This window comes from Prionailurus bengalensis, chromosome A3 (assembly GCF_016509475.1).
Source record: "Prionailurus bengalensis isolate Pbe53 chromosome A3, Fcat_Pben_1.1_paternal_pri, whole genome shotgun sequence".
Classification (NCBI taxonomy): Eukaryota; Metazoa; Chordata; class Mammalia; order Carnivora; family Felidae; genus Prionailurus; species Prionailurus bengalensis.
The window spans coordinates 24,176,146-24,202,087 of NC_057354.1; the positions used below are offsets into that span (position 1 = coordinate 24,176,146).

General features: G+C 51.6%; 2 protein-coding genes across 5 annotated transcripts in view; one reads left to right on the plus strand and one right to left on the minus strand.

Annotated features, from left to right (window-relative positions):
* LOC122497533 (transient receptor potential cation channel subfamily C member 4 associated protein) overlaps positions 1 to 20,467 on the plus strand; it is a 71,443-nt gene extending 50,976 nt beyond the window's left edge. The window contains exons 9-19 of one of the 2 annotated variants that reach the window (XM_043604685.1): positions 2,618 to 2,784; positions 9,151 to 9,282; positions 10,965 to 11,023; positions 13,285 to 13,386; positions 14,496 to 14,579; positions 15,654 to 15,744; positions 16,778 to 16,918; positions 17,515 to 17,623; positions 18,230 to 18,342; positions 19,170 to 19,376; positions 19,564 to 20,467. In XM_043604685.1, coding sequence (XP_043460620.1) covers positions 2,618 to 2,784; positions 9,151 to 9,282; positions 10,965 to 11,023; positions 13,285 to 13,386; positions 14,496 to 14,579; positions 15,654 to 15,744; positions 16,778 to 16,918; positions 17,515 to 17,623; positions 18,230 to 18,342; positions 19,170 to 19,376; positions 19,564 to 19,701 — 1,343 coding nt within the window. In that variant the 3' untranslated portion in view covers positions 19,702 to 20,467. The remainder of the gene's footprint in view (positions 1 to 2,617; positions 2,785 to 9,150; positions 9,283 to 10,964; positions 11,024 to 13,284; positions 13,387 to 14,495; positions 14,580 to 15,653; positions 15,745 to 16,777; positions 16,919 to 17,514; positions 17,624 to 18,229; positions 18,343 to 19,169; positions 19,377 to 19,563) is intronic. The other variant, XM_043604686.1, reaches the window with a different exon arrangement.
* The window catches only part of MYH7B (myosin heavy chain 7B), a 42,234-nt gene continuing 36,730 nt past the window's right edge, over positions 20,439 to 25,942 (minus strand). For 2 of the 3 annotated variants that reach the window (XM_043604681.1, XM_043604682.1), the window contains 14 exons: positions 25,473 to 25,862; positions 24,513 to 24,639; positions 24,307 to 24,425; positions 24,019 to 24,215; positions 23,525 to 23,874; positions 23,317 to 23,441; positions 23,099 to 23,214; positions 22,220 to 22,616; positions 22,021 to 22,146; positions 21,745 to 21,915; positions 21,550 to 21,654; positions 21,323 to 21,418; positions 20,732 to 20,869; positions 20,439 to 20,640 (listed from right to left, as the gene is read on the minus strand). In XM_043604681.1, coding sequence (XP_043460616.1) covers positions 20,629 to 20,640; positions 20,732 to 20,869; positions 21,323 to 21,418; positions 21,550 to 21,654; positions 21,745 to 21,915; positions 22,021 to 22,146; positions 22,220 to 22,616; positions 23,099 to 23,214; positions 23,317 to 23,441; positions 23,525 to 23,874; positions 24,019 to 24,215; positions 24,307 to 24,425; positions 24,513 to 24,639; positions 25,473 to 25,862 — 2,469 coding nt within the window. In that variant the 3' untranslated portion in view covers positions 20,439 to 20,628. The other variant, XM_043604683.1, reaches the window with a different exon arrangement.

Genomic DNA, 25,942 nt, shown 5'->3' on the forward strand with positions numbered 1-25,942 from the left:
GATTCCATTTATATGAAATGTCTTAAAAAGGCAATTCCTTTGAAACAAAGTACTTTAGTGGATGCCTAGAGATGAGGGGTTTGGTGGCAAATGAGAATAAGACTTCTTTTTGGGGTGATGAAAATGCTCTAAAATCAGTTATGATGGCTGCACAACGGTGAATATGTTAAAAACCACTGGATTATACACTTCAAGTGGGTGAATTGTATGCTGAATTATAGCTCAAAGCTGTTTTAGGAAAAAAAAAAAGAGTATGCCCCAGAGTGCAGTGTAGACCTATGGAGGGTGGTGACCCCTTGAATCATTTTTATGCAGCTGAAGAGATTGGAGGGAAGCAGAAACCTCTCAAACTAGCTTGCCCATCCTCATCCTTGGGAATTAATCTTGTTGCTGAGCTCTGGCCATTGGTTTAAGAACTGCCTTTCTTGAAAATACTTACCCCAGAGACTTTCTTGTCAAACCCGTGAAAACCAGGCACCAAAGATCGGCATTGCCCGGGGATGCATCTGAGCTGCCTGTGTTTCTCTTTCACCACAGACGTTTACTACTGAGGAGGGCTTGTTTGCCATTCGCTGTGCCTGTCCTTCCCTTAAGCATCCTGTCCCCCAGTGGCTCTCCAGCCCCCTTAGCACAGAGCCCGACACGGGGCTCGAACTCACAAACCACGAGATCATGACCTAAACTGAAGTTGGGACACTTAACCAGTTGAGCCACCCAGTCACCCCAATAAATAAACATTTTTAAAAATTTAATTGAAAAAAAAAACCTTGTAGATTAAAAAGAAAAAAAAACTAGTAGCAAGCAAGCATTAGCAGAAAAACTCATTTTCTTTTTATTTACTATATACTTACATGTTACTTATTCATGTGCCAGGCATTGTTTTCGGCACTTTGAATATATTAAATCCTTTGATTTTTGCAATGTTGGTAAGAGATAGGTACTGTTGCTGTTACCCCAGTTTTATAGGTGAGGATGGATACTGAAGCATAGTGACATCTACCAGCTTACCCAAGGCCACTCAGCTGGTGAACAGTAGTAGAGCTGGGTCAGATGTGGCAGGCTAGCTCGGGGGCTGTGCTCTTAACATCTGTGCCATGCTGCCTTTCAGTCTTGCTTCACTCAACAACCTGTCATCTCCCAGGGTTGTGATTTTATATTAGTGACATGACATGGCTGTAAAAACATACTTCCATGCCAGTAGGGCAGAATAACTTGGGTTCTTGTACATTGGTATCACCTTGTAGAAGTCACCAGACTTTTGCATGCACCTTACCCAAATATTACTTGATAACCACTGTTCTATCCCATATAGTTTTTCTGGCCCTTTGCAAAAGGTCTTGCAGCAGTTCCAGTGGGAGCTTGGAAGGACCTTAGTAGTTACTCATTCATCTTTTCACGTTAAACATGAGAAAAGTTGAGGGGAAGTAATCCCTAAGGTCTCTTGACCCTGACCAGTACTCTTTTAAAATAACAGGTACCTAAGAGGAAGGCTCCCCAAGAACCAGGTGCTGGGCTTTTCTTGTGTTCTCATTGACTCCAAATAGCCACCCAGCCGTCCACAGTAGCATTGCTGTTACTTCCCTTCTATGAGGCAGTCTGAGGCCTAGTGTGGAGGTAACTTGACCAGTGTTACACAGCCAGCAAGTTATAATCCCAGAGCCCTCAGCCTTCAGCACTTTGTTCTAGCACCTTCCCATGAGTATTCTTGATTGTAACCTGCCTGATTCATTGAGACTTTCTTGTTAACTGGGTAATAGAATAAATGTGATGGTTTACCTGCAGCCCAAAATATGATAGCTGGCATATACCATGTCCCAGAAATATTACTTAGCTGCTGCCATTGTTACTAACAATGAAACTGGGTAAAATGGAAGTCTGCTAGTAGACACTATGTTCATCTGTATCATTAACAGCAGTTGTGGTGCCCAGTCTGCCTTGGAAAGCTGAACCTTAGAAAACTTTAGATGGTTCTTTGCAAAACAGGAGAAAAGAAATCTCGGAAAAGAATCCCTCTCAGTCTTTCGGCAGTGCTTCCTTGTAGAATCTAGGTAGAGGTACCAAGTACTTAGAGTCAATTGTGACCTGAAGAGAGTTTGGCACAATTCGTTGCTAGCTCACTGGGCACTTGGGTGGGGGATACTCTCTGATGATGGCGGGAGAAAAGAATATCAGGAAGAGATGGATCTTGTTGTTGCATTGGCTGTGTCAGAGCATTTTCACTGTGTTAAAGTCAGTGAGATAGAATGCAACTGCAGAGTCGATTTGGTTTTTTATTGAGTATAATTGATACCGACGTATTATTTTCAGGTGTACACCATGATGATTTGATACTCGTACATAGTGCAGAATAATCGCTACAGTAAGTCTAGCTCACATCTGTCACCATACATACAGAACTTCTTTTCTTATGATGTGCAGAGTCAGTTTTTCTGTTTTTAAGCTTGCCTGGCCCCTGTGGGCACAGAGGGGGTTTTGTGGCTTTCAAAGTCTCTGTCATGGGCTCAGGGGCCAGTCTAATGGCTCTGTTACCTCAAGTCTGTCCAGAGCTGGTTTGAGGAGCAGAAACATGTTTCCTTACAAGCAGTGTTTCAACCCTCTCTCCTGGTGGCTGTCTCAGCCTCCATTGTGTTCCCTCCTCCAGGGGCTTCTGAGGAGAATGGCCTGCCTCACACTTCCACCAGGACCCAGCTGCCTCAGTCAATGAAGATCATGCATGAGATCATGTACAAACTGGAAGTGCTCTATGTTCTCTGCGTGCTTCTGATGGGGCGTCAGCGAAACCAGGTGAGCCCCCCCTCCCACATGTCTCAGAACACGTCCCGGGCATTTGTGGGGCATCAAGTACTCCATTAGGCTGTCACTCCAGCCCAGCAAAGTGCAGGGGTCGTTCTCCTCTGTTTACATATCAGGAAGCCAGTCTCATTCCAGAGTCCATAGTCTTTCTACCATACCTTGCTGTGGGCAGCATTTCTGGGCAGAGCATTGGTGCCCAGGGCATAGCTGGTTGCTTTGCCATGTTACCTGACCTTGTGAATATGAAGAAGAAAGGGTTTTTGTGACAGGACGACTGCCCTGTAGATGCACTAGAAGAGTTGCCAGTCCGATGGGGGCTCAGGGTGGTGGGCCAGAGCTGGGAGCTGTATCAGTTACAAAAACTAGACAGCTATTGGGGCTCCGCATGTGCTGGGGTTGAAGGAGCAAGGGCCTATAACCTACAGGGGGAGAAAGAGAGCTCTGGAAGTAGCATTCCTCTTCAGGATAGATGAGAACTAGTCCTCTCCTGCTGACTAATTGCCCTGTGGATGAAAAAAAGGTGGGCAGTTGGCGGGGGGCACTCAACAGTCCTTAAGCTCCTTTTTTTTTTTTTTTTCATTCCTAGGCAAGTATAATTTTATCTTTTTTTTTTAACCTTTATTTATTTATTTATTTATTTATTTATTTATTTATTTTATATATGAAATTTATTGTCAAATTGGTTTCCATACAACACCCAGTGCTCATCCCAAAAGGTGGCCTCCTCAATACCCATCACCCACCCTCTCCTCCCTCCCACCCCCATCAACCCTCAGTTTGTTCTCAGTTTTTGAGTCTCTTATGCTTTGGCTGTCTCCCACTCTAACCTCTTTTTTTTTTTTTTCCTTCCCCTCCCCCATGGGTTCCTGTTAAGTTTCTCAGGATCCACATAAGAGTGAAACCATATGGTATCTGTCTTTCTCTGTATGGCTTATTTCACTTAGCATCACACTCTCCAGTTCCATCCACGTTGCTACAAAAGGCCATATTTCATTTTTTCTCATTGCCACGTAGTACTCCATTGTGTATATAAACCACAATTTCTTTATCCATTCATCAGTTGATGGACATTTAGGCTTTTTCCATAATTTGGCTATTGTTGAGAGTGCTGCTATGAACATTGGGGTACAAGTGCCCCTATGCATCAGTACTCCTGTATCCCTTGGATAAATTCCTAGCAGTGCTATTGCTGGGTCATAGGGTAGGTCTATTTTTAATTTTCTGAGGAACCTCCACACTGCTTTCCAGAGCGGCTGCACCAATTTGCATTCCCACCAACAGTGCAAGAGGGTTCCCGTTTCTCCACATCCTCTCCAGCATCTATAGTCTCCTGATTTGTTCATTTTGGCCACTCTGACTGGCGTGAGGTGATACCTGAGTGTGGTTTTGATTTGTATTTCCCTGATAAGGAGCGACTCTGAACATCTTTTCATGTGCCTGTTGGCCATCCGGATGTCTTCTTTAGAGAAGTGTCTATTCATGTTTTCTGCCCATTTCTTCACTGGGTTATTTGTTTTTCGGGTGTGGAGTTTGGTGAGCTCTTTATAGATTTTGGATACCAGCCCTTTGTCCGATATGTCATTTGCAAATATCTTTTCCCATTCCGTTGGTTGCCTTTTAGTTTTGTTGGTTGTTTCCTTTGCTGTGCAGAAGCTTTTTATCTTCATAAGGTCCCAGTAATTCACTTTTGCTTTTAATTCCCTTGCCTTTGGGGATGTGTGGAGTAAGAGATTGCTACAGCTGAGGTCAGAGAGGTCTTTTCCTGCTTTCTCCTCTAAGGTTTTGATGGTTTCCTGTCTCACATTCAGGTCCTTTATCCATTTTGAGTTTATTTTTGTGAATGGTGTGAGAAAGTGGTCTAGTTTCAACCTTCTGCATGTTGCTGTCCAGTTCTCCCAGCACCATTTGTTAAAGAGGCTGTCTTTTTTCCATTGGATGTTCTTTCCTGCTTTGTCAAAGATGAGTTGGCCATACGTTTGTGGGTCTAGTTCTGGGGTTTCTATTCTATTCCATTGGTCTATGTGTCTGTTTTTGTGCCACTTAAGCTCCTTTTTGAGTCAGACCCTGGACCATCATAGCAGCTCCGTGCGAGATAGGTGAAGTTATCCCCATCTTACAAGTGAGGAGCAGTTTTGGATAGCGTAGCCAGGGAGAAGACTCACTGCAAAGATGACATCCAGCATAGCAGTGTCATGAAGAAAGTGAGAGGGCCATGCACGCTGATCCCTGAGGCAGCCTACCAGGTAGAGGGAGCAAGTCCTGAGGTGCGAACATGCCCAGTGGGTTGGTAGAATAGTAGGGAAGCAGGGGCATGGACTGGAATGATCAGTGAGGGGAGGGGTGAGGATCCCATCTGGGTTTCACAGGCCATTTTAAGGACGTGGGTGTTTACTCTGAGTGATTGGGAAGCCACCCCTCTGGTAGCCTTGTGAAAGAGATGATAGTAGCCAGGACTAAGCATATTGGTGGAGGGGAGTCTCAAGAAGTGCTTACAGTCTGGATATATTCTGAAGGTAGAACAGGTAGAATTTGCTGATAGTTTGGATGTGGGCATGAGAGAGGGATTAAGGGTGACTTCTTTGACAACTTCTAAGGTTTTTGGCCCAAGCAGGTGGGAGGATGGATTGGCCATTTACTGAGATGGTTAAGACTGTGAGTTAGGAGTTGGGGAGAGGAACGGAGACGTAGAGAGAAGGGCAGGGAATTCAGTTTGAACAAGTTAGGTTTGAGGTGTCTCTCAGAATCGGCACCCGGATTACCTGCACCTGGAGTTAGGGCAGAGGTCAGACCCGGGGCTAGAACATGGAGGTTGTCAGCATGCAGTTGGTATTTAAAACCAGGACCCTGGATGAAGCCCCACCCTGACCTCCATGGCATTGAAGCTCCTTACTCCAATATGGAATACATTTGTTACGAAATGATTACATCGCTGTGCCCTACATGTGTTCAGTGCTTTTATCTTTTTTCACAGTTATTCACATTTGAATTTTGGGGTATTTGGTAAGTTATAAAAAAAAAGTGATGACCACCTCTCCCCTCACTTGATACTTGAGGAAACCAGGGTACAAAAAGGGCTGTGCTCTCAGGTTCCAGGCATCAGTAGAGCCATCTACTTTCTGTCCCTCATGACCGTTCCCTGCTCCCTGAACAGCCTTCCTGTTCCCAAGTCTTTATGAATCAGTCATTGGTTTCTCTGGTTAACCTGTATGATTACTGCTGCTGCTGCCTTGGAGGGACCACAGGCTGGCCTCAGGATGCTGCCCACCTGAGAACCAGTGTTCTGCTGGCATGTCCTCAGGAGCACAGTCAGCATTGACTGCGTTCTGCCGTATGCCGGCGCTGTGGGGACATGGATCCACAGGCCTCATCGAGGCTGGGACAGCAAGGAAAAGGGGTTCCCCGGCCAGGCCTCCCAGAAGGTTCCTCCTTAGAGTGGCCTTTTTGTTGTACATTCAGGCCAAGTTCTCTGACCAGTCTTGGTTAAATTGAAGTCACTCTCCCCAGATGTCCTAAGTTCCATTTCTCCAGTGCTCATGTAAACAATCAATACAGCACTTCCTGTAAAGTCAGGCCCTGCATTTGGGCCACATTACCTCATTGAATCCTTTCAGCGTCTTCACTAGCTCTCATTTTCCATCAGGGGACTCAGGTTCAAGGAACATTGCCCAGAGTCACAGCTTTGTCCAGTTTTGGCCTCCTGAGATAAATGCACACCCGGGCACCTGGGTGGCTCAGTCGGTTAAGCATCTGACTTTGCCTCACGTCATGATCTCACTCTTCGTGGGGTTGAGCCCCGTGTTGGGCTCTGTGCTGACAACTCGGAGCCCGGAGCCTGCTTTGGATTCTGTCTCCCTCTCTGCCCCTCCCGTGCTCTGTCTCTCTCTCAAAAATAAACATTTTTTTAAAAATTTAAATAAATAAATAAATGCACACCTGTGCTAGGCCTGAACGACAGGCTTTAGGATAAGAACCCTTGAGTTAGGCCGACATTTCCACCACTGCCTTGGCCATCTGTCCTGCTAAACTTCCCCTTCCCCTTGTAGAATGGGAATCAGTAAGCACTGATCCTGTGCTCAGGACTTTACATACATTTTCTAGCTTTGTCCTTATAAGAGCCCTGAGAAGAAGTAGTAATAACTTTGTTTTAGGTAAATATATATATATATATATTTTTTTTTGATAGGTAAATAATTCACATAGTTCTTTATTAAAATGTGTAAATAAGCGGGGCGCCTGGGTGGCTCATTAAGTGTCCAACTTTGGCTCAGGTCATGAACTTGTGGTTTGTGAGTTCAAGCCCTGCATCAGGCTCTGTGCTGACAGCTTGGAGCCTGCTTCAGATTCTATGTCTCCTCTCTCTGCCCCTTCCCTGCTCATGCTCTGTCTCTCAAAAGTAAATAAATGTTAAAAAAAAAAAAAAATGTAAACAAGCATGAATGAAGCCTTTCTCTCCTCTGATCCTGGATATTCTGGTTCTTCCATGAAGCATCTAATTTTTACCAGTTATTCATGTATCCTTCTAGAGACATTTTATGCTTATAAAAGCAAATATATTCCTCTCATTTTTTTTAACACAGTGACTAATATAGCATGTACATATTTGCTTTTTTGATACTGTATCTTGGTAAATGTTTAATTCACTATGTGTGAAAGACCTCAATCTTTTTTCTGGTACCTTATACCCCACTGAATGGATATGCCAAGGTTTACACAACTAATACCCACTGACGGGAAGTATAGGTTATATCTATTTTTTTGGTATTGCAAATAGTGCTGCTGTTCTTTAGTGAGTAACTTTACACATATGTCATTTAGTATGTGGATCTGAGAATAAATTCCTGAAAGTAGAATTGCTGGTCAAAGGGAATATGCATTTGTAGATTTTAGAGATCTCACCGAAATGATCTTCTTCTGCAGGCAGTTCGGCAAATGCCCTCTCACCAGTAGTGAGTGACCGTGCCTGAGGCCCAGATCTCCAGAGTATTATTAAGCTTTGTTCTCTGCTAACCTGAGAAAGCGAAAAATTCATTGTGATTTGAATTTCTTTTAGTATTATAAGTGAGGCTGAATACTTTCATATATTGAAGAATGTCTTGTATTTTCCTGTCTGTAACCTTTGCCCATTTTTTCTGTAAGGTTGGTCTTTTTGTTTAAGAGATTTGTAGGATTCCTTACAGAGGAAATTAGCTTTTTGCCTATGATGTGAGATTGCCACTATGTTCTCCATTTTCCTATTTGACTTAACGACTTTGCTTATTGTGAATTTTGCCACAGAGAATTTTTAAAGGTTTATATGATTGAATTGAACGGTCTTCTCTTTTGGCTTCTAGGTATACTTAATATTTTAGAAAATCTTTCTCGTATGGTCGTTTACAAAAATCTTTGCAGGGGCACCTGGGTGGCTCAGTCGGTTGAGCGTCCGACTTCGGGTCAGGTCATGATCTCGCAGTTTGTGCTTTCGAGCCCCGCGTTGGGCTCTGTGCTGACAGCTCAGAGCCTAGAGCCCGCTTCGGATTCTGTGTCTCCTCCTCTCTCTGCCCCTCCCATGGTCATGCTCTGTCTCACTCTGTCTCTCAATAATAAATAAACGTTAAAAAAAAAATTTTTTTTTAAATCTTTGCATAGATTTTTCTAGGATACTTAGGGTTTACATCTTTTAAATATGTTTATCTTGTCTCTAGTTGAAATCTATTCCTACTCTGAAGCATGAGGGGTATTTATACTTTAATGATATGAGTAGGAAACAAACTAAGAACAAACAAATTAAGAAATTTGATTAAGGTTATTAAGTTCGTATGTGTTGGAGCTGCTTGTCAAACCCAGGACTCCCTGAATCCAAAACTTGTGTTCTTTTTTTTTTTTTTTTTTTTTTAATTTTTTTTTCAACGTTTATTTATTTTTGGACAGAGAGAGACAGAGCATGAACGGGGGAGGGGCAGAGAGAGAGGGAGACACAGAATCGGAAACAGGCTCCAGGCTCTGAGCCATCAGCCCAGAGCCTGACGCGGGGCTCGAACTCACAGACCGCGAGATCGTGACCTGGATGAAGTCGGACACTTAACCGACTGCGCCACCCAGGCGCCCCAAAACTTGTGTTCTTAAAAGAGGACCCACCATACAGTGTGACTCCAGGAGTATTGTGGGGATCTGTGAGTAGAGTGCAAAAGTGTGTCTGTGCATAGTGGGAGTGTGGAGAGGGGTGGCTAAGTGAGGTATTTCATTTAAACCTCCACAGTCCCTACTGACTGTTGCTTTCTTCATCCTCAAAGATTGTTTAGAACGTGCCGAGCAGGAGATTTTGATGGATCTTCACAGCACGTTTGTTGTAATGCTTTTTTGCCTTCCTACCCCATCCAGGTTCACAGAATGATCGCAGAGTTCAAGCTGATCCCCGGGCTCAATAATTTGTTCGACAAGCTGATTTGGAGGAAGCACTCAGCATCTGCCCTTGTCCTCCATGGTCACAACCAGAACTGTGACTGTAGCCCGGTGAGCTGGGGAACGTGGCAACACATGGGCTTTATTTGCCAGGAGTACTTGTTTCCAGGACTGCTGTTGACCCTTTGAAATCTCATTTTTTGAAAGAGTAGAAATAAAGTCCTAGTCTATATGATCCCTTAAGTGGAAGCTGCCTTGAGAAGGGTCTGACCCCACCCCTCCACCTGTGCAGAAATCCCTTCTGAGGCCCTCTGTCAGCTTCCTCGTGCACACCTCTAGGACAGGGCGCTCCCAGGAGGCTTTCCCTCCAGAAAGCCTCTCTGTTACCTAGTGGCAGGCTTCCCCTTGATCTGTATGCAGCCCCACACTGTTGCACATCTACTGGTGGTAGGTTTTGCCCTCTTGAGAGCATGCACCACCAATGGTCTGTGGCCAGAAAGGGCTTTAGGGTGCTTTCTTTTTTAAAGGAGTCAGAGGCTCACCTCTACCTGGTCTCTCTTATGGTGCACTGGAGAGAGCACTGAACAGGGAGTCAGGAGGCCTCTATGCCACTCAGTTTGCTGGGAGAGCTTGAACGAGTCGCTGAATCTCTGAGCCTGTTTTTTGCAGGAGGAAGGTCACACTCCCTTGCCCACTGTCCTTGTGGGCCACGTGGAGGCTTGATCACCAGCATCAGGAGGACAGTGCTCTGGGACTTTGAAGTGCCACACACGGCCATCAGTGCCATAGGCTCTCCCTGGTCTCTGTGCCATGTTCTGGGGACTTCCCACAGTGCCTGACCTTCCAGCTTACTGTTCTTCTCTGGCCTTGTCCAATTTGCCTCTCAGCCCATCATCCGAATTTTTAATTTCAAGTTGAATGTATTCTGCGTTTTGAGACATCTGGTTCTTTGTCAAAAACGACTTGGTCTTTATTTGTTATGTTAATGTTCATTACTTGTAACATACTTTTTTTATGGTCTTGGATTGCTCATGGGATGCTAATACTTGCATTTGAATCTTCATATTCCCCTCAGGGTGGAATGTGACCTCGTGTTCTGGAATGTAGCCTTGCCTCTGGAAGTATTTCTTCAGAACACTTGCTTTTGTCTGCCAGGTTCTTTATGAGTAAGTGCCACAGGGCAAGTTTTCATGTTGAGTGCCAGATTTCTCTTCGGGGGGCTCCCCTTCACCACCAGTAGCACCCGGGCAGAAACAGGCATCTTTGCCAGCTCCCTGGGCTGATAAGTGGGGTTTTTCTCACCCTTGTTTCACCAAGTGTACATGCTTACCAGGCTTTACATGGGCACAGGGTTCTGTCTAGTCCCTGCAGGGCATTAAACCCAAGCCCTGGCATGAGTAAATGTCATTCCCACTTCTCCATCCCACCCAGAGCTGCTGACCATCTGCTCTTGTGCTCACTGCTCTGAACGCAGTCCTTTCTTCATTTCTGATTCCTGTGGATTTTCCTTTCTTATGAAGTTAGCCTCACGTTTAAAAGAATTTTAGTTATTTTTTATTCAACATGTAGGTGGAAGCGGGGGATAGCAGGAAGGGTCCACAGCAGCTTAATCTCTTATTGGCCAGTTGTGGAAGTCAGCAAAGAGTTTCTGATTATAGAAAAGTCCTCATTGTGTGTGAGGACAGAGGCTCAGAGAAGTAAAGCGACACATCCAGGCTCTCACCAGAATGTTTTATTTTCATTGGGAACGTTGTGGTGATGGTTTTAACATCAAGGATGCATATCTGTTTTAGGACATCACCTTGAAGATACAGTTCTTGAGGCTTCTCCAGAGTTTCAGTGACCACCACGAGTAAGTACGAGCTGTCTTTGGAAGGACAGTTGTTGCAAGGGCTTCTCCCCTGTTTCAGACCTCAGCTCTGGAGGACCTGGCAGCTGTGAGGGCAGCTGTCACATGGTTACCACGTGTGGCTACACTTTGACAATACTGTAATAAGAGCTGCCATTCATGCGGCCCTTCCTTTGTGCCAGGCCCTGTGCCAATCTTCCCCTGAGCCCTCACTGCCACCTCAGGAAGGGAGTACAGAGTTGCTGGCTCCTTGTTACCCTTGGAGTCAATACATCCCTCAACTGTCTGTCCCTCCGAACCAGGAATGGACAGCTTGGCCCTTCACAGGGACCTCAGGTGGGCAAAGTGGGCTGAGTATTTGCTTATTGAACAGGTGGAATATTCTTCACCTGCACAAGGAGATGTACCCTCTTCCATTTTTTTGAAGCCGCATTCTGCCCTCTCGTTTTTCATTTTTCTACCTTCAGTGGAGAATTCACAAGAGAGTGATTCTCTGCTCTAAGGAAAACAGTGCCGGGGGAGGGATGAATAGCAGCTGACCCCTTGACCTTGGCACTGGGGAGACATTATGGCGAGGGTAAGGGGTGGGATGGAAGGACTTTCGTGAGCTGGAACACACAGGCAGTTACTGCTTAGCTCTTGCCTACTGCTGGTATACAGGAAACTGGGCCCGCTGTTACATAGCTTCTGATTTTTTTTCCCCCAAGGGAAGCTAGAAATTAAGATTTATGTGGAAGATCCTGGTTTTAAACATTGACTTAAATTCTTTTGAAACATTGTGTAAGCTACCAGAAAGTGCCTGAGGACAAATGTGGCCAAGGGCCTCCACTTAGCTACTTTTGTCTGGATCATGTTGACCATCCTCTTTCAGAGGCTCTTTGTCTGAAGGACTTAAGCTCCAGAAAGTATGTGAACACTCTAAAAAATGGCACCAGTATGTTCTGAATGTGTACTTTTTTTCTGAGGAAGTGGGTCCCTAACTTTCATCAGACTTTTATTAAATCTGAGCACTTGTATGTGTTAGGCACTGTTAGGCTCTGGGGAGACAGTGATGAGTGAAATTAGCCGTGACCCTTGGTCTCGTGAAGGGTACGGTCCTGGAAGGGAGGAGGGACATTAATCAGAGTCACACCACCCGGTGCACAGTGACGGATTGAGATGGTATTCAGAGGGAGGGAGCATGCTTCTGTAAGAGAACATTTGATAGGAGCCTTGAACTGGCCAGAGGGTAGTCAGGAGCTCTTCCCTGCAGAAGCAACTTGTCAGCTGAAACCTGAAGGGTCGGTAGTGGTAAATTGGGTGAAAAGGAAGAGTGAGGGTCTGTTCCAGAAGTAATGGTGTGTGCAGAATCTCCTGCAGGGTGGAGCACCGTGTGTTCAAGAAGGCCAGTGTGGCGAACGATGTAAAGAAGAGGGGCTTGGCCCATAGGCTGTGAAAGTGGTTGGTGGCTCAGCCATAGGACCTTATCAGTCAAATTCTTGGGCTTAGATTTTATATAGTCTAAAGCTTGTGAAATTGTGGGGGTGTTTTTGACAGTAGAGTAACCTGGTCAGAGTCCCATTTTCTAAAGATCTCTCTGGGTGCTGTGTGTTGAATCAGTTCCTGGGGGAGACCATTTAGGAAGCTGCTTCTGTCCACGTGGCTTGGGTGACGCCAGGCCTAAAGATGAAGGGCGCAGGAGGGAGTGTCTCAGCTGCCTCAGGCCCCTGTGGGAATGCTAGAATAGAGCCAGGTTTGAGAAGCAAAATGCTGAGTTTGATTTGGACATCACCAAGTTGGATGTGCCTTTGAGAAAGCAAAAGGAAATGTTCAGTGGTGGGGCGCCTGGGTAGCTCAGTCCGACTTCAGCTCAGGTCATGATCTTGAGGTTTGTGAGTTCGAGCCCCATATCGGGCTCTCCGCTGATAGTGCAGAGCCTGCCAGGGATCCTCTTTCTCCCTCTCTCTCTACCCATCCCCCACTTGTGTGTAGGCATGCTTGTTCTCACTCTCTTTCTCAAAGAGACATTAAAAAAAAAATGTTCAGTGGCAAACAAAAGGCCTGGAAATGCTGAGGGAATGGGCCTTGTTAGTGACTGTGGCAGGCAAAGGGGCAGGGGAGGGAGCCAGGGAGACTCCCTTCGCCTGTGCCCTTCTGCCGCCTCAGGAGCAAGTGATGGCAGGCGAGGGCATCTGGGAGATTCTCTGGCTCTCACCACAGGAAGTGGGCAAGAAGGGAACTAGCCTGGTGCCTGTCCTTTACCCCTTCCAATCCATTTGTTGCAGGAACAAGTACCTGCTGCTCAATAACCAGGAGCTGAACGAACTCAGTGCCATCTCTCTCAAGGCCAACATCCCTGAGGTGGAAGCCGTCCTCAACACGGACAGGTGGGTGGCATGCAGCTCTGGCCCACAGCCCGCCCTGGCTGCCTGCGTGCCCCCGGGTTCACAGATGAGTGCCCACGGGTCTGGTACTCATCCTTTCTCTTTCACATGTAGCTCCGATGTCCTGAGGGCTCCTGGGTGTCACGCACTGTCCTCATGTCACCTGCATTACCTCACTGGGGCCGCACAGCAGCCATGGGAGGGAGGTGCCATCATCATCTCCACTTTACAGAGTGGGGAGCAGGGGTTTGGAGAGGTCATCTGCCAAAAGTCACATGTGTTCTGCCCAGTCCTTTGTCACTCACCTTTGCTGACATGCTTCTTGCCCTGTGATAAGTCCCATTAGCTGGATTATGCTCGTGCCACCTTCTGACCAGCAGGGAGCTCACAGGTTCCTGAGGGTCAGGGCAGGGAGGACTATAACCAGCAACAGAAGTCATAATTCCCAGGCTCTATTTTTTTTTTTTTTAAAGCAAGAGAAATCTGTTCAAATAAAATCGTGCATAGTCCATAATGTCTGGAGGGGATAAAAGTAGAGCTGTTCTATTTGAAGAGGGAGTTTAAGGGCTCAGAATCCCTGCCTGCTTGGCCATCTGTTCCCCATGATGCAGCCCATTTCCTCATCGAACATCTTGCTTCCTAGACCAGCAAGCTGAGGCCCAGAGGCACAGGGACTTGTCCAAAGCCAGCGGAGCTGAACATGGGGGCCAGGGTACTCCCTCTCTCACCCTATTGGCACAGACTTTGCCCCATTTGGTAGACTCTGTCCTGGCATTTCAAACTCGCTTTGGTGTAAACAGTCCTCCAGCGGTTCTGAGCACTGACTCTGGGTTTTTCTGGCCTCTGATCACTCACCAGTGAGTCTGGGAAGGGAAAGCTGGCCTGAGATGTGGTGTGAGTTCAGTTCTAAGACTGCAGGAGTCCTTGGAGTCCTCTGGACACAGATGGACCTGGGGGGCATTCTGCAGGTTTGGAAATGTCCCAGGTTTTTTCACCCACCTAAACCGGCAGAGAGACCCAACCCCAGGGCCCCAAGATAGCAGTCCCTTGGCCAAGTGGAACTTGGCCCTGTCAGCCTCAGGTCTGCCACTGATGTACCTGTTTTGTTTCAGGAGTTTGGTGTGTGATGGGAAGAGGGGCTTATTAACTCGTCTGCTGCAGGTCATGAAGAAGGAGCCAGCCGAATCATCATTCAGGTAGGTCTGGGGACAGGCACCTGCCACTCCTGAAGGGTCCAGGAGCCAAGTGTTTCTCTCGAGTGGTTAGAAACACCTCATGTGGCTACCAGCTTCTGCTGTGGATATCCGACTAGTCTGGGGGGGAGGGGGTCTCCCTCTGTGGAGGGAGGACTCCACAGGTGTGCATGAGCTTCTGCTGCATCCCAGCAGTATATTTTAGGGACTAACCAAGCATTCACCAAGCACCTACTCTGTGCTGGCGCTGGACAGATGGTAGGAAATAGCTGCAGCCCCTGCCCGTGGAGTTCCCTGGGTTGTGGGAAACAGGCGTGTAAAGAAATCTGTTGGAGTGCAGTGTGGAAAGAAATAGAGTCAGGACCTGCCCCAGGGGCTTGGGAACAAAGGAAAGCTCCTTATCCAGCTGGGGGCTGAGTGGGGGGAGGTGGACAGGGAGGGCTCCCCAGAGCTCCTCTGGCTCACCTAAGATGAGTTGTGAAGGCTGTGGACAGAAGTAGCGGGTAAGGGAGGCATTGGTCAGGGCTGGGTGTGATCTACCAATAGGTTCGTGTCCACATGTGCCCCCTGTCAACTCAGCCTGCCTTGTCCAGTCTTCCCCGCATTGTTCCCAGCTCTACCCCCCACCCTCAGGGCCACTTCTTCTCTATGACAGCCCATCAGAAGTGAGCTCAGTGGCCCATCTGTACAGATCTGTCAGGTTCCCTCATGTACTCTCAGCACCACTTTCCATTGTCCTTCTATTCTTCTGAAGGGGCAAAGCTAGAGTGTATTTTCGTATGTGACTTACTGTAGCCAGCCCTCTAATCCTGGATCCGTCTTCTCTGAGACACAGCTTCTTCCAGACAGAACCAAATAGATGACAGTTCCCCACTGAGCTGTCAGCTCCATGAGGATAAGGACTATTGATTGCTATGTCCCCAGTGCCTAGTATGAGGCCTGACGCCTAGGAGATGTTCAGTGAATGTCGAATAAAGCAAGACAGCAAACATCTCCCAGCCCCCTTGGTGAATGGAATATGGGCCAGAAGAGGGCAGCCTTAGCCACCTGGGCCAGGGGTCAACATTTGGGTCGCAGGTTTTGGCAAGCCCGGGCTGTGGAGAGTTTCCTCCGAGGGACCACCTCCTATGCAGACCAGATGTTCCTGCTGAAGCGAGGCCTTCTGGAGGTAATAGCCTGGAGGAGCCAGGGTGTTGGGTGTCCCGTTCTCCCCCTAGCCCCATGCATTGTTCTCCTTCCTGAGACTTAGACAGCTGGTCAGGAGCAGACCAAATCTCTATTTTGAAATGCCAGTGCGGTTGTCCTGGGACTTCCCCTGAGTTTCCAAGTGTGGGTTCCTTAGGTGCTTAACAGATGATTGAGGGATCTGGGGGGTGGCCATGGAAGAGTGTAAGAGTCTGTAGTTACCCAGCAAGGCCTTTTGACCCTGAGGATATTTTGCTGTTGACCAAAAGTCAGTTCCCCTTTATTGTAAAGTGGTCTGCAGAAAAAGCAAAATTTACAAAAGGCAGGGAACAAAGTGGCCAGAGATATCATTGGTTTAAAAAAAAAAAAGGATACAAACAAGAAACTGACCCATGAATTGTAAAATCCATAAGGAATTGATCTAAATCAGCATAACTTCAGGAAAATGCCAATGAAAAATGGAAACAGTTTATTGTAGAAAACTCTATTGTAAGAGTTAAACTGGCTTTTGTTCCTGATGAAAATTCATTGATTTTGGTATAAACTTTCTTATTCATAAATATAAAGACAAACCATGGGGTCAAAATGTGTCCTGTGCCCTTAAGTCCTGTGCTTCAGTTACTTGAATGGCCTCAGTGCTCAGGCAGTGGCCATTGTTACTTCTGGAGACGGCTCCCCTCTCCTGCCGGCTGGAGAGCCCCGGGCAAGCAAGAGGTCATGACTGCACACCTCAACCCACCCCCAGCCTCCTGGTGAGGTGTGTCATGCCTGGCCCTGCCCTTGGAGTGCCCAGCATCCTCAGATGAGAATCTAGACAGGGGAACGAGTTCCATCAACTGATGTGGATGCTTAACTCAAAGCAAATGTCATGTGGTCTGAGCTACGTGCGAGGCCCTGGTGGGAGGCAGACAGTGGGCAGCTTGGTTGAGCACAGCCTGGGGGCGGCAGCCACATCTGCTTCTTGGCCCCAGGGCTCAGCCACCTTCCTGCCTTCATCCTGTCCTCTCCCACCCCAGCACATCCTGTACTGCATCGTGGACAGCGAGTGCAAGTCGAGGGATGTGCTCCAGAGTTACTTTGACCTTCTGGGGGAGTTGATGAAGTTCAATGTTGATGCATTCAAGAGATTTAATAAATATATCAACACTGATGCAAAGGTAAGACTAACCCAGGCTCCATGGGGTTTGCTGCATCATTCAGAAGTTATCTTGGAGCCCCGGTCCTTCCCAGTCTTTGGGTGCTGGTTTGAAATTGGAGAATACTGGGGAGTCAGTGGGTCGGCTTCAGCGAATGGCCATTCACCTCTGCACTGTGCTGGTTCTGTGCTGGACCCTGGGTATACGGGGGTGACCGTCTCAGCTACTTGTGGGCAGGGGTGAGGGTGGGAGCAGGTGGGCTGTGAAAATGGCTCTGATGCAGGTGGTGGGTGACACGATGGGCCCCAGAAGGTCAGGATCGGGCCCGGTATGTGAGCCTCACGGGGTGTGTTTGATAGAAACCCAGTGCAAACTAGTTGAAGTGAACATGAGGGGAGTCCAGCGCCCATCATCAGTGTAGAAAACCCTGGGCTTGCCGTCGGCCCTGGCTCGAGCTCCTGTTGGGGGGCTGGCCACCCGGCTTGTCTGGGCCTCAGTCTTGAGACACAGCTGGGCCTGGGTGGATAGGGGCCCTGTGCGGCCAGTGCCCACACTGGACCGTGGCCACCTTCAGTGGGAGCCTACCACCACCCGCCTGAGCTGGACCTCTGCTGCAGTTCCAGGTGTTCCTGAAGCAGATCAACAGCTCTCTGGTGGACTCCAACATGCTGGTGCGCTGCGTCACACTGTCGCTGGACCGGTTCGAAAATCAGGTGGACATGAAAGGTAAGGAAAGGCCACAGTGCCAGGGTGAATCGGCCCAGTGTGGCCACAGTGGTGCCAGACACCCAGCATCTAGCAAGGAGACAAAACGGCCAGAAGTAGCACCAAATGCCCACATGGCTGGGGTCCAGGTTATGGCTCTCTGGGAGATTTTCTTGGCGCTTTGACTTTTCTCTATCATCCGTGCTTCCTTTAATGAACATGTAGATTTTAATAAAAGTAAAGAAACTATTGTGCAAATGGAATGCAGAAAACTGAACACCCTTCCTCTCTTGCCTGGAATCGCCTGGGAATAGAGGGATCGAGATGGTGAAGCCTGAGGGAGGGAGGCCTCAGAGAGGAGGACCCCGCAAGGGACTGAAGGAAAGGTGGTGGTAAACTCCTGGGGGGGTGTAATGAGAATGCAGGCTCAGCCTGGGTGGCAGCACAGCTGGACATTTGTTCCTGCTGCATCTGGCCTTTCCTGTGTTGCTTTCATGGTGGGGGCTCCCATCTCCAAAGTCAGGACCCCAGTGGGTCCTGGCTACAAGCCTGAGGGGCAGGTCCCTGGGCCTGAGCCACAGACCAACTTCCGAGCCTGCTGTCATACCTCTGCCCCTCTGTCCCCAGTTGCTGAGGTCCTGTCCGAGTGCCGCCTGCTTGCCTACATATCCCAGGTGCCCACACAGATGTCCTTCCTCTTCCGCCTGATCAACATCATCCACGTGCAGACACTGACCCAGGTGAGAGGTCCTGCAGACATGCAGGAGGGGAAGGGAGATTGGAAATAGTTTCCCTCATCCCAGAGCCCAGGGGTTGATCTGTTCCATCTTTGCCCTAGACATATGTCTTGATCCGTCTGTTGGTTCCTAGGAAACCCCGCCAGCTATTCTGAGGACTTTTTCCAATGAGGGACCGGTGTGCCATTTTACAGATGGGGCCTGAGGAGGGAAGAGGTCTCTGAAGTCACAGATGGGTCAGGATTGGCATGGAGTTCTTGACTCCCTGTCCAGTGCTCTCCGAGCTCCTCCTGCTGTGCAGGCTTTGGGATTGGACTTGATGTGACTTCCTACTCTCTAAGTAACTGCAGCTGCCCCTTCCCTAAGCTTCACACTCCTCTTTTCTAAAATGGGGTTAATGCTCAACCCCTCAGAGGTGGTTCTTTGTTCCTTCAGTTAGCACACGTTTACCGAGGCAGGGCACTGGGCTGGGGCTGCACAGTGAACCAGCCCAAGACCCTCCCAGCTCAGTGCTGAGCAGAAGTTAGAAAGTGAGGTGGCTGCACCTAATGCGGGCACCCTGCCCCACCCTGGGGATGGAAGCTCCGGGAACCAGAGCTCCCAGGAAGAAGTGATGCCTGAACTGATTCTGGAGGAGGAGTGGACTCTAGACCACTGACGATGACCCCCCGCACCCCCGCCCGCCATGCCCTATCCTCTCAGGGTTGTGCAGGGGCAGCTCAGTGCGTGGCACGAGACGCCCTCCTCCCTGCCCAGTGGCACCCCAGATCCACCAGGGGCCACTGGGGCTACCTGCATGCACCTAACATGGCATGCCTGGCGCCTCGCAGGAGAACGTCAGCTGCCTCAATACCAGCCTGGTGATCCTGATGCTGGCCCGGCGGAAAGAGCGGCTGCCCCTGTACCTGCGGCTGCTGCAGCGAATGGAACACAGCAAGAAGTACCCCGGCTTCCTACTCAACAACTTCCACAACCTGCTGCGCTTCTGGCAGCAGCATTACCTGCACAAGGACAAGGACAGCACCTGCCTGGAGAATGTGAGTGCCCCCCCCCTCCCCCCGGCCCCAACCTCCCAGTGGGCAGGCCATGGGCTGTCTTGGGGGTGTGGTCTCTGCCTAGGCTGTGTGGTAGCTCTCTGTCGCCTTGCCAGCCCTCCCCACGGGGTGCCTGGTTCGGCCTGGGTCCTCCAGGCGTCCTAGCCTAGCCCCTCTCCTCTTTGCCCAGAGCTCCTGCATCAGCTTCTCATACTGGAAAGAGACCGTGTCCATCCTGTTGAACCCAGACCGCCAGTCACCCTCTGCCCTCGTCAGCTACATTGAGGAGCCCTACATGGACATAGACAGGGACTTCACCGAGGAGTGACCTTGGGCCAGGCCGCGGGAGGCTGCTGGGCCAGGGCCAGTGTGGGTGAGCGTGGGTACGTGTGCCACACACCCTGCCTGGTCACTCCCCTCCCCTGCCTCCCCGATAACTCTGCCCCAGGTCTTCAGGTACAAGCTTGTGGGGAGGGAGCATCTAGAAGCCCTTGGGTCTGAAGGGCCCCAGGTCACTGGGGAACCTCAGTTCCCTCAAGACCCCCATAAGGACAGGGATACTATGCCCACCCTTCCTTCAGAACCCTGGGGCCCCAGCCCACCCAGAGAGAGGTAAAGGAACTTTAAAAAATAGCTCTGTCTGAGCTCTTGCCCTGTCTCTTGGCTGTCAGTCCTGGGGTGGGGAGGGAGATACGGGCACCCTCCTCCAATCTGTGAGCCAAGCTTGCTCTGGCCTTTGGACCCAGGCAAAGGCTTCTGAGCCCCGCGGGCAGGGGTGGGGGCTACCAGAGGACGCTGCCTTCCCCCACCCTTGCCTATCTATCCCTCCCTCGTTTTCCTTTAGCGACTCTGGTTCTGTTTGCTCACTGGCCGCTGTGTTCATCCCAGGGGGTTTCCCTAGAAGTGGGGACCCTTTTCTTCCATCCCTTGGGGCACCGGGTGGCTGTGCCCTGCCCCAAGGCAGCGTCTCCTGCCTGAGCCCACACACACAGGAGCCTGGCTAGGAGCACACCCTTGGCCCCTCCTTGTGTTGCCAATTTATTAACAACAAATAAACCAATTAAATGGAGACTATTAAAGAACTTTATTTTAAATGACTGTTGTGGACCTGACTTTTGTCCAGGGACTGTGTGTTCCTTTGCTCTCCTGAACCTCAAAAAAGGAGAAGGCAAGTAGCTGGAGCTGCAGACATGGCATTTATTCAGGGTGCAGCAGGAGACGGCACACAGCAGGCATCGTCTTCAGAGCTCAGGTGTCACTCCTTGTGCTAAGGGGACAGGAGTAGCTGAGTGAGCTTCACCCTCCCATCCTCCCTCCCCCATGCAGAGGGCAAGGGGTGCCCCATGGCAGTCTCTCACCTTGGGTCCCAGGGCATCTCGGGTCCGTGCCCGCAGCTTGTTAGCCTGGGTTTCTGCCATGTCTGCCCGTTCCTCCGCATCATCCAACTCATGCTGGGCCTTGCGGTACTTGGCCAGGTTAGTACTGGCCTGCTGTTCCTGGGGACACAAAGGGCCTTCCTGGTCACCCTTTATAACTGAGATAGGTAGTCAGTCTGGTCCCATCCCATTCCCCAAAGGGGCCTGGCTTCCGGTCAACTGCTCCTCTACCTTCTCCATCACCAGTGCCCCTGGCAGGAAGAAGCGGGGGTAAGGCAGTCCTTCCAGAGGCACACAGAAGGGAAAGCATATGGGGTCCCTTCAGGGACAGCCGGGTCCTGTCTCTAGCTAAAGCTGGTAGGAAATGATCGCTCTTCCCACTGAGACAGTGGGGTCACTGAGCTAGATCACTGCCCTTTCAGGGCAGCTTGCCTGCACACAAAGGCAACATGGGCATTCCAGGGCCGAGAGAGGGAGTGGACTGCTCACTGTCATCTCTGGCTGAGGAGCCTGGAACTGGCGAAGTTGTTCCCAACTTCCAAGTCCCAGCTGCCCAGACCCCAGTGCACTCACCGCCTCCTCACACTGGCGTTTGTAGCTCTTGACCTTGCTCTGCAGCTTGTCCACCAGGTCCTGCATGCGAGCCAGGTTCTTCCTGTCCTCCTCAGCCTGGGCAGGCAAAGGCGATTTAGATCTTGCCCAGACGGCCAGTTCCGGCCACCCCACCCCCACCCGCCTCGTGGCGGACCAGTTCCGGCCACCCCACCCCCACCCGCCTCGTGGCGGACCTAGTCACACACCTGGTACACGAGCTCCTTGACCCGGCGCTCGTGCTTCCGCACCCCTTTGATGGCCTCAGCGTGCTTCTTCTGCTCCGCGTCGAGCTCAGCCTCCAGCTCCCGCACCTGCGAGTAGCCAGGGATGGGCCTGCTGCCCAGAGCCCATCCTCAGGCTGCCTCCTTGTCCCCTGCCCCGGCCTGGAGGGCCGCACGCACCTTGGCCTCCAGCTTCTGCACCTGCTTCTTCCCGCCGCGGAGGGCAGCTTGCTCAGCCTCCTCAAGCCGGGCCTGCAGCTCCCGCACTGTCTGCTCCAGCGTCTTCTTCATCCGTTCCAGGTGTGCACTCGTGTCCTGCTCCTTCTTCAGCTCCTCGGCCATCATGGCCGCCTGTTAGTGGATAGGGTGGGGTGGGGTGGGAGGGAGCCTGGTCAGGAGGGGAAAGTCCCTTCGGTCTCAGCTCCAGGCGCCCCCACGGCCACAGCCCAGCCTCACATCAGTGATGGCCTTTTTGGCCTTCTCTTCGGCTTCCCGCCTCTCCTGGGCAGCCTCCTCCACCTCGCCACTCAGCTGGGTCAGGTCCACCTCTAGCTTCTTCTTCTGGTTCAGGAGGCCCGTGTTCTGTGGGGACGCGGAGTCTCAGAGCCGCCGGCAGGCCCACGCCGCCAGCATGCCCCTGCCCTCCCGGCCCCACCTGCGAGTGCAGGAGGTTAAGGCGCTCAGTAGCCTCCAGCAGCTCCTGTTCCGCCAGGCGTCGGCTGCGTTCGCCCTGCTCCAGCGCGGCCCGCAGCTCTTCCAGCTCTGCGGCCAGCAGTGCGGCCCGCCGCTCCAGGGCCTGGGCCTGCTCCCGGAGCTCGGCCACCAGCCGCTGTTCCTCGTCCCGCCCGGCCTGCTCCTCCTTGAGCTGGGCCTGCAGGAGCCGTGTGGCTGCCTGCGCCTCCATGGCCTGGCGGGTGGCGTGGCCCAGCTGCAGCTCCAGGTCGTTGAGGTCACCTTCCATCTTCTTCTTGAGCCGCAGTGCCTCATTGCGGGCCCGAGTCTCCGCATCTAGGGAGGCCTGCAGGGACTCCACTGCCCGCTGGTGGTTGCGCCTGTGGGGAGGAGGGAGGAGAGTGGGAGTTGTGGCCTAGGAGAAAGGGGTGGGCACAGGCACTAGACCTGCTCTTACGCCAAGGAATGCTGTAGACGTGAGCCCATTGTGGGAATAAGCGACTTGTCCTTCCCTGATCTCTAGCCCCTTGGGACTGCCTGTCACCCTCAGAACAAGTTCACGGACAAGAGTGAGGCTCCACAGCAGACAGACATGGCTGAACCCTGGCTCTTGCCTGCACTATATAACCCTGAACACGTCCTTTAGCCTCCAAAGTTGGCCTCTAGACTGGGCCCAATAGTCCTGACCTTGAGAGAGGCCCAGGGGAGGGGCAAACGAGGTGCCTGTGCACACAGAGGGGCCCAGCCCACATTGCCTGCCTGCTTTTCTCCTGCCCTCAGTGGGGACAGGAGGGGTGTTAGCCTCAAGAGGAGGAGTGGATCCTGGGGTGGCAGAGGACAGGGTTGGCTCTGGCCACCCTACCTCAAGTTAGTACACTCTTCATCCTTCTCAGCCACTTTCCGGTCCACCTCAGCCTTGACCTGGGAGAGTTCCAGCTGGATCCTCAGAGTCTTGGTCTCCTCCAGCTCCAGGGCTCCCTGGAGCATGAGCATGGGGGCTGTGAGCGTGCATTGCAGGAGAGGGGAGGCCAGGGAAGCAGCAGGTCAGTGCCCGCCCTGCCCCTGTGGCCAGTCCCTGACCTCAGCCTCCTCCAGTGCGGCCTGAAGCTCACTCTTCTCCCCTTCCAGAGCCTTTTTGGCTTTCTCCAGCTCCTGGATGCTCTTCCCGCTGAGGCTGACCTGGTCTGTGAGGTCACTGATTTCCTCTGCAGAATGAACAGGGCACCTCATTCACCCCTGATCCCAGGTGGCCCGAGCAGGGCACCCTCAGTGACCCCACAGATCATACCCTGCAGGTTCTTATTCTCCCGCTTGAGCGTCTCCAGAGCCTCGAGCGCCTCCTCGTGGCTGTGGCGCAGCCGGAAGAGCTCAGTGCCCAGGCCACGGGCCTCCCTCTGGGCAGCCTCCAGCTCACGCTGTGTCTCCTCCTCCTGCCGCCGCCGTTCCTCCAGCGCCCGCTCCAAGTGCCGCTGCTTCTTGTCCAGTGCTGCAGCCGCCGAGGTGGCCCGCTCCAGCTCCAGGGTCACGTCCTCTGACTCTGTCTGCAGTCGTAGCTTGGCCTTCTCCAGTGATGAGCACTTGGCATGAGCAGCCTCCACTCCCTCCTCTGCCTCCTGCAGCCGCAGTGCCAGCTTCTTTCTAGGCCAAGGGAGCGGATAGTATGGACCGCATAGTCAAGGGAATCTGGCAGTAAGGTCCCCGTATTCCCCCCTCACCCCCCGAAAGCTCAGAGGCTCAGGCATCACCCCTACATGGTGATGGCCAGGCTGCTAAGGCGCTCACTTGGCCTCCTCCAGCTCCTCCGTCCTCTGGATGGCGTCTGCCTCATACTTGCTCCGCCACTGGGCCACCTCAGCATTGGCTTTGGACAGCAGCCGCTGTAGCTCAGCCTGGGCCTCCGCCTCCTCCTCGTGCTGCTCCCGCAAGAGGTCACAATCATGCCGCAAAGCCTGCACAGCATGGGCCAGCGCGCTCTTGGCCTGCAAGGACCTCAATGACCTCAGTATTGGGCCGGGCTGGTGGCCCCAGGGCCCACCCTGCCCGCTCTGTAGCAGCAGGTGGCCGGCCCACCTTGCTCTCCTCTTCCAGCTGCCTCCGCAGTTCTTCCAGGCTCTGGGTGGCTGAGGCCTTCCCCCGGCTCAGCTGGCTAATCAGAGACTCCTTCTCCTCTAGCAGGCGGCTCAGCTCCCCTGCGGGGCCGAGGGTGAGTGGCAGGTCAGGCGGGTGAGGGGCAGCGCCAAAGCCCCAGGGTGGCCCAGCCAAGCCCCCAGCCTCACCACTCTCAGTCTGCAGCCGCCCACGCTGATTGCTCGCATCTGCTAGCTGCCGCTGCAGCTCTTCCACCTTGATCTTGGCCTCACTCAGCTGATCCTCATAGGTCCGGCACAGCTTCTCGGCACTGGCCTGGGATCCAGGGTCAGGAGTCAGAACGAGTTTGTGAATCACAAGGCAGTGTCTGGAGCTGCCAATCAGGGCCCGGCCCCCTGGACTGGGAACTAGAAGGCTAGACATGGGCCCGGGAATCAAAGGGAAAGCAGAGCCCCAAGGTCAGGGTCAGAGATTCTACTGCTGGACCTTGGCTTTAAAAGATGGGTGTCTGGGGGAACCTGGGTGGCTCAGTCGGTTAAGCGTCTGACTTCGGCTCAGGTCATGATCTTGCGGTCTGTGAATTTGAGCCCTGCATCGGGCTCTGTGCTGACAGCTCAGAGCCTGGAGCCTGTTTCAGATTCTGTGTCTCCCTCTCTCTCTGGCCCTCCCCCATTCATGCTCTGTCTCTGTCTCAAAAATAAACGTTAAAAAAAAATTTTTTTTTTTTTTTAAAGATGGGTATCAGAAGTGAGAGGGCCAGGATGAGGTTAGGATACTAGAGTCTGAAGTCAGTTGCAGACAGTGCTCATAAGTCAGCTGTCAGGATTAGGTGGTACAAAGGTCAGGGGTCAAGATTGGGTGCTGGGATTCGGGACAGGACCAGTCAGGACAGAGGTCAAGGACTGAGAGGTTAGAATTAGATGCTGGGTCAAAAATGACCTGGAGTCAGGGCCCAGAGTTAGGAATCAGGGTTTGAGGTCAGGACCAGTGTGGGGTTGGGGATGGATGACTGATAAATAGGTCAGGGGTCAGGATCAGGTACAGGGTCAGGGGTAGGGTCAGTGCTGGAGTCAGGATCAGTTTAGAGTCTAGATGGGTACGGGATCAGAGCTCAGTCAGAATGCTAGACTCAGGAAGGAGGCAGACACCTTGCCACGGGCCAGAGTCTCAACATTGGCGCCCAGATCATCCACCTCCATGCGGAGCTCGCTTTTTTCCTTTTCTAGCTTCTGCCGCACCCGCTGCAGACTGTCCACTTGCTCGCCCAGTTCGGCTGCGCTCTCAGCCTGCTTGCGTCGCAGGGCAGCCACCGTGGCCTCGTGCCGCAGTGCCGCCTCCTCCAGCTCCCGCCGCAACCGGCCCAGCTCGGCCTCGCGCTTGCGGCAGCCCTCACGCTGCCCTGCGGATGCCCCGCCAGCCTCCTCCAGCCGCTCGCTCAGCTCCTCCAGCTCCCGGGCTGCCTCGGCTCGCTGCTTCTCCACGCGGGCCCGGGCTGCCCGCTCTGCTTCTAGCTCCTCTTCCAGCTCCTCCGCCCGAGCCTGGGGACAGGCAGATGGCAGCAGTCACCTCTGCATGCCTCTGGCCCTGGCCCTTCCCGCACTCCCCACCCCGTGCCCCA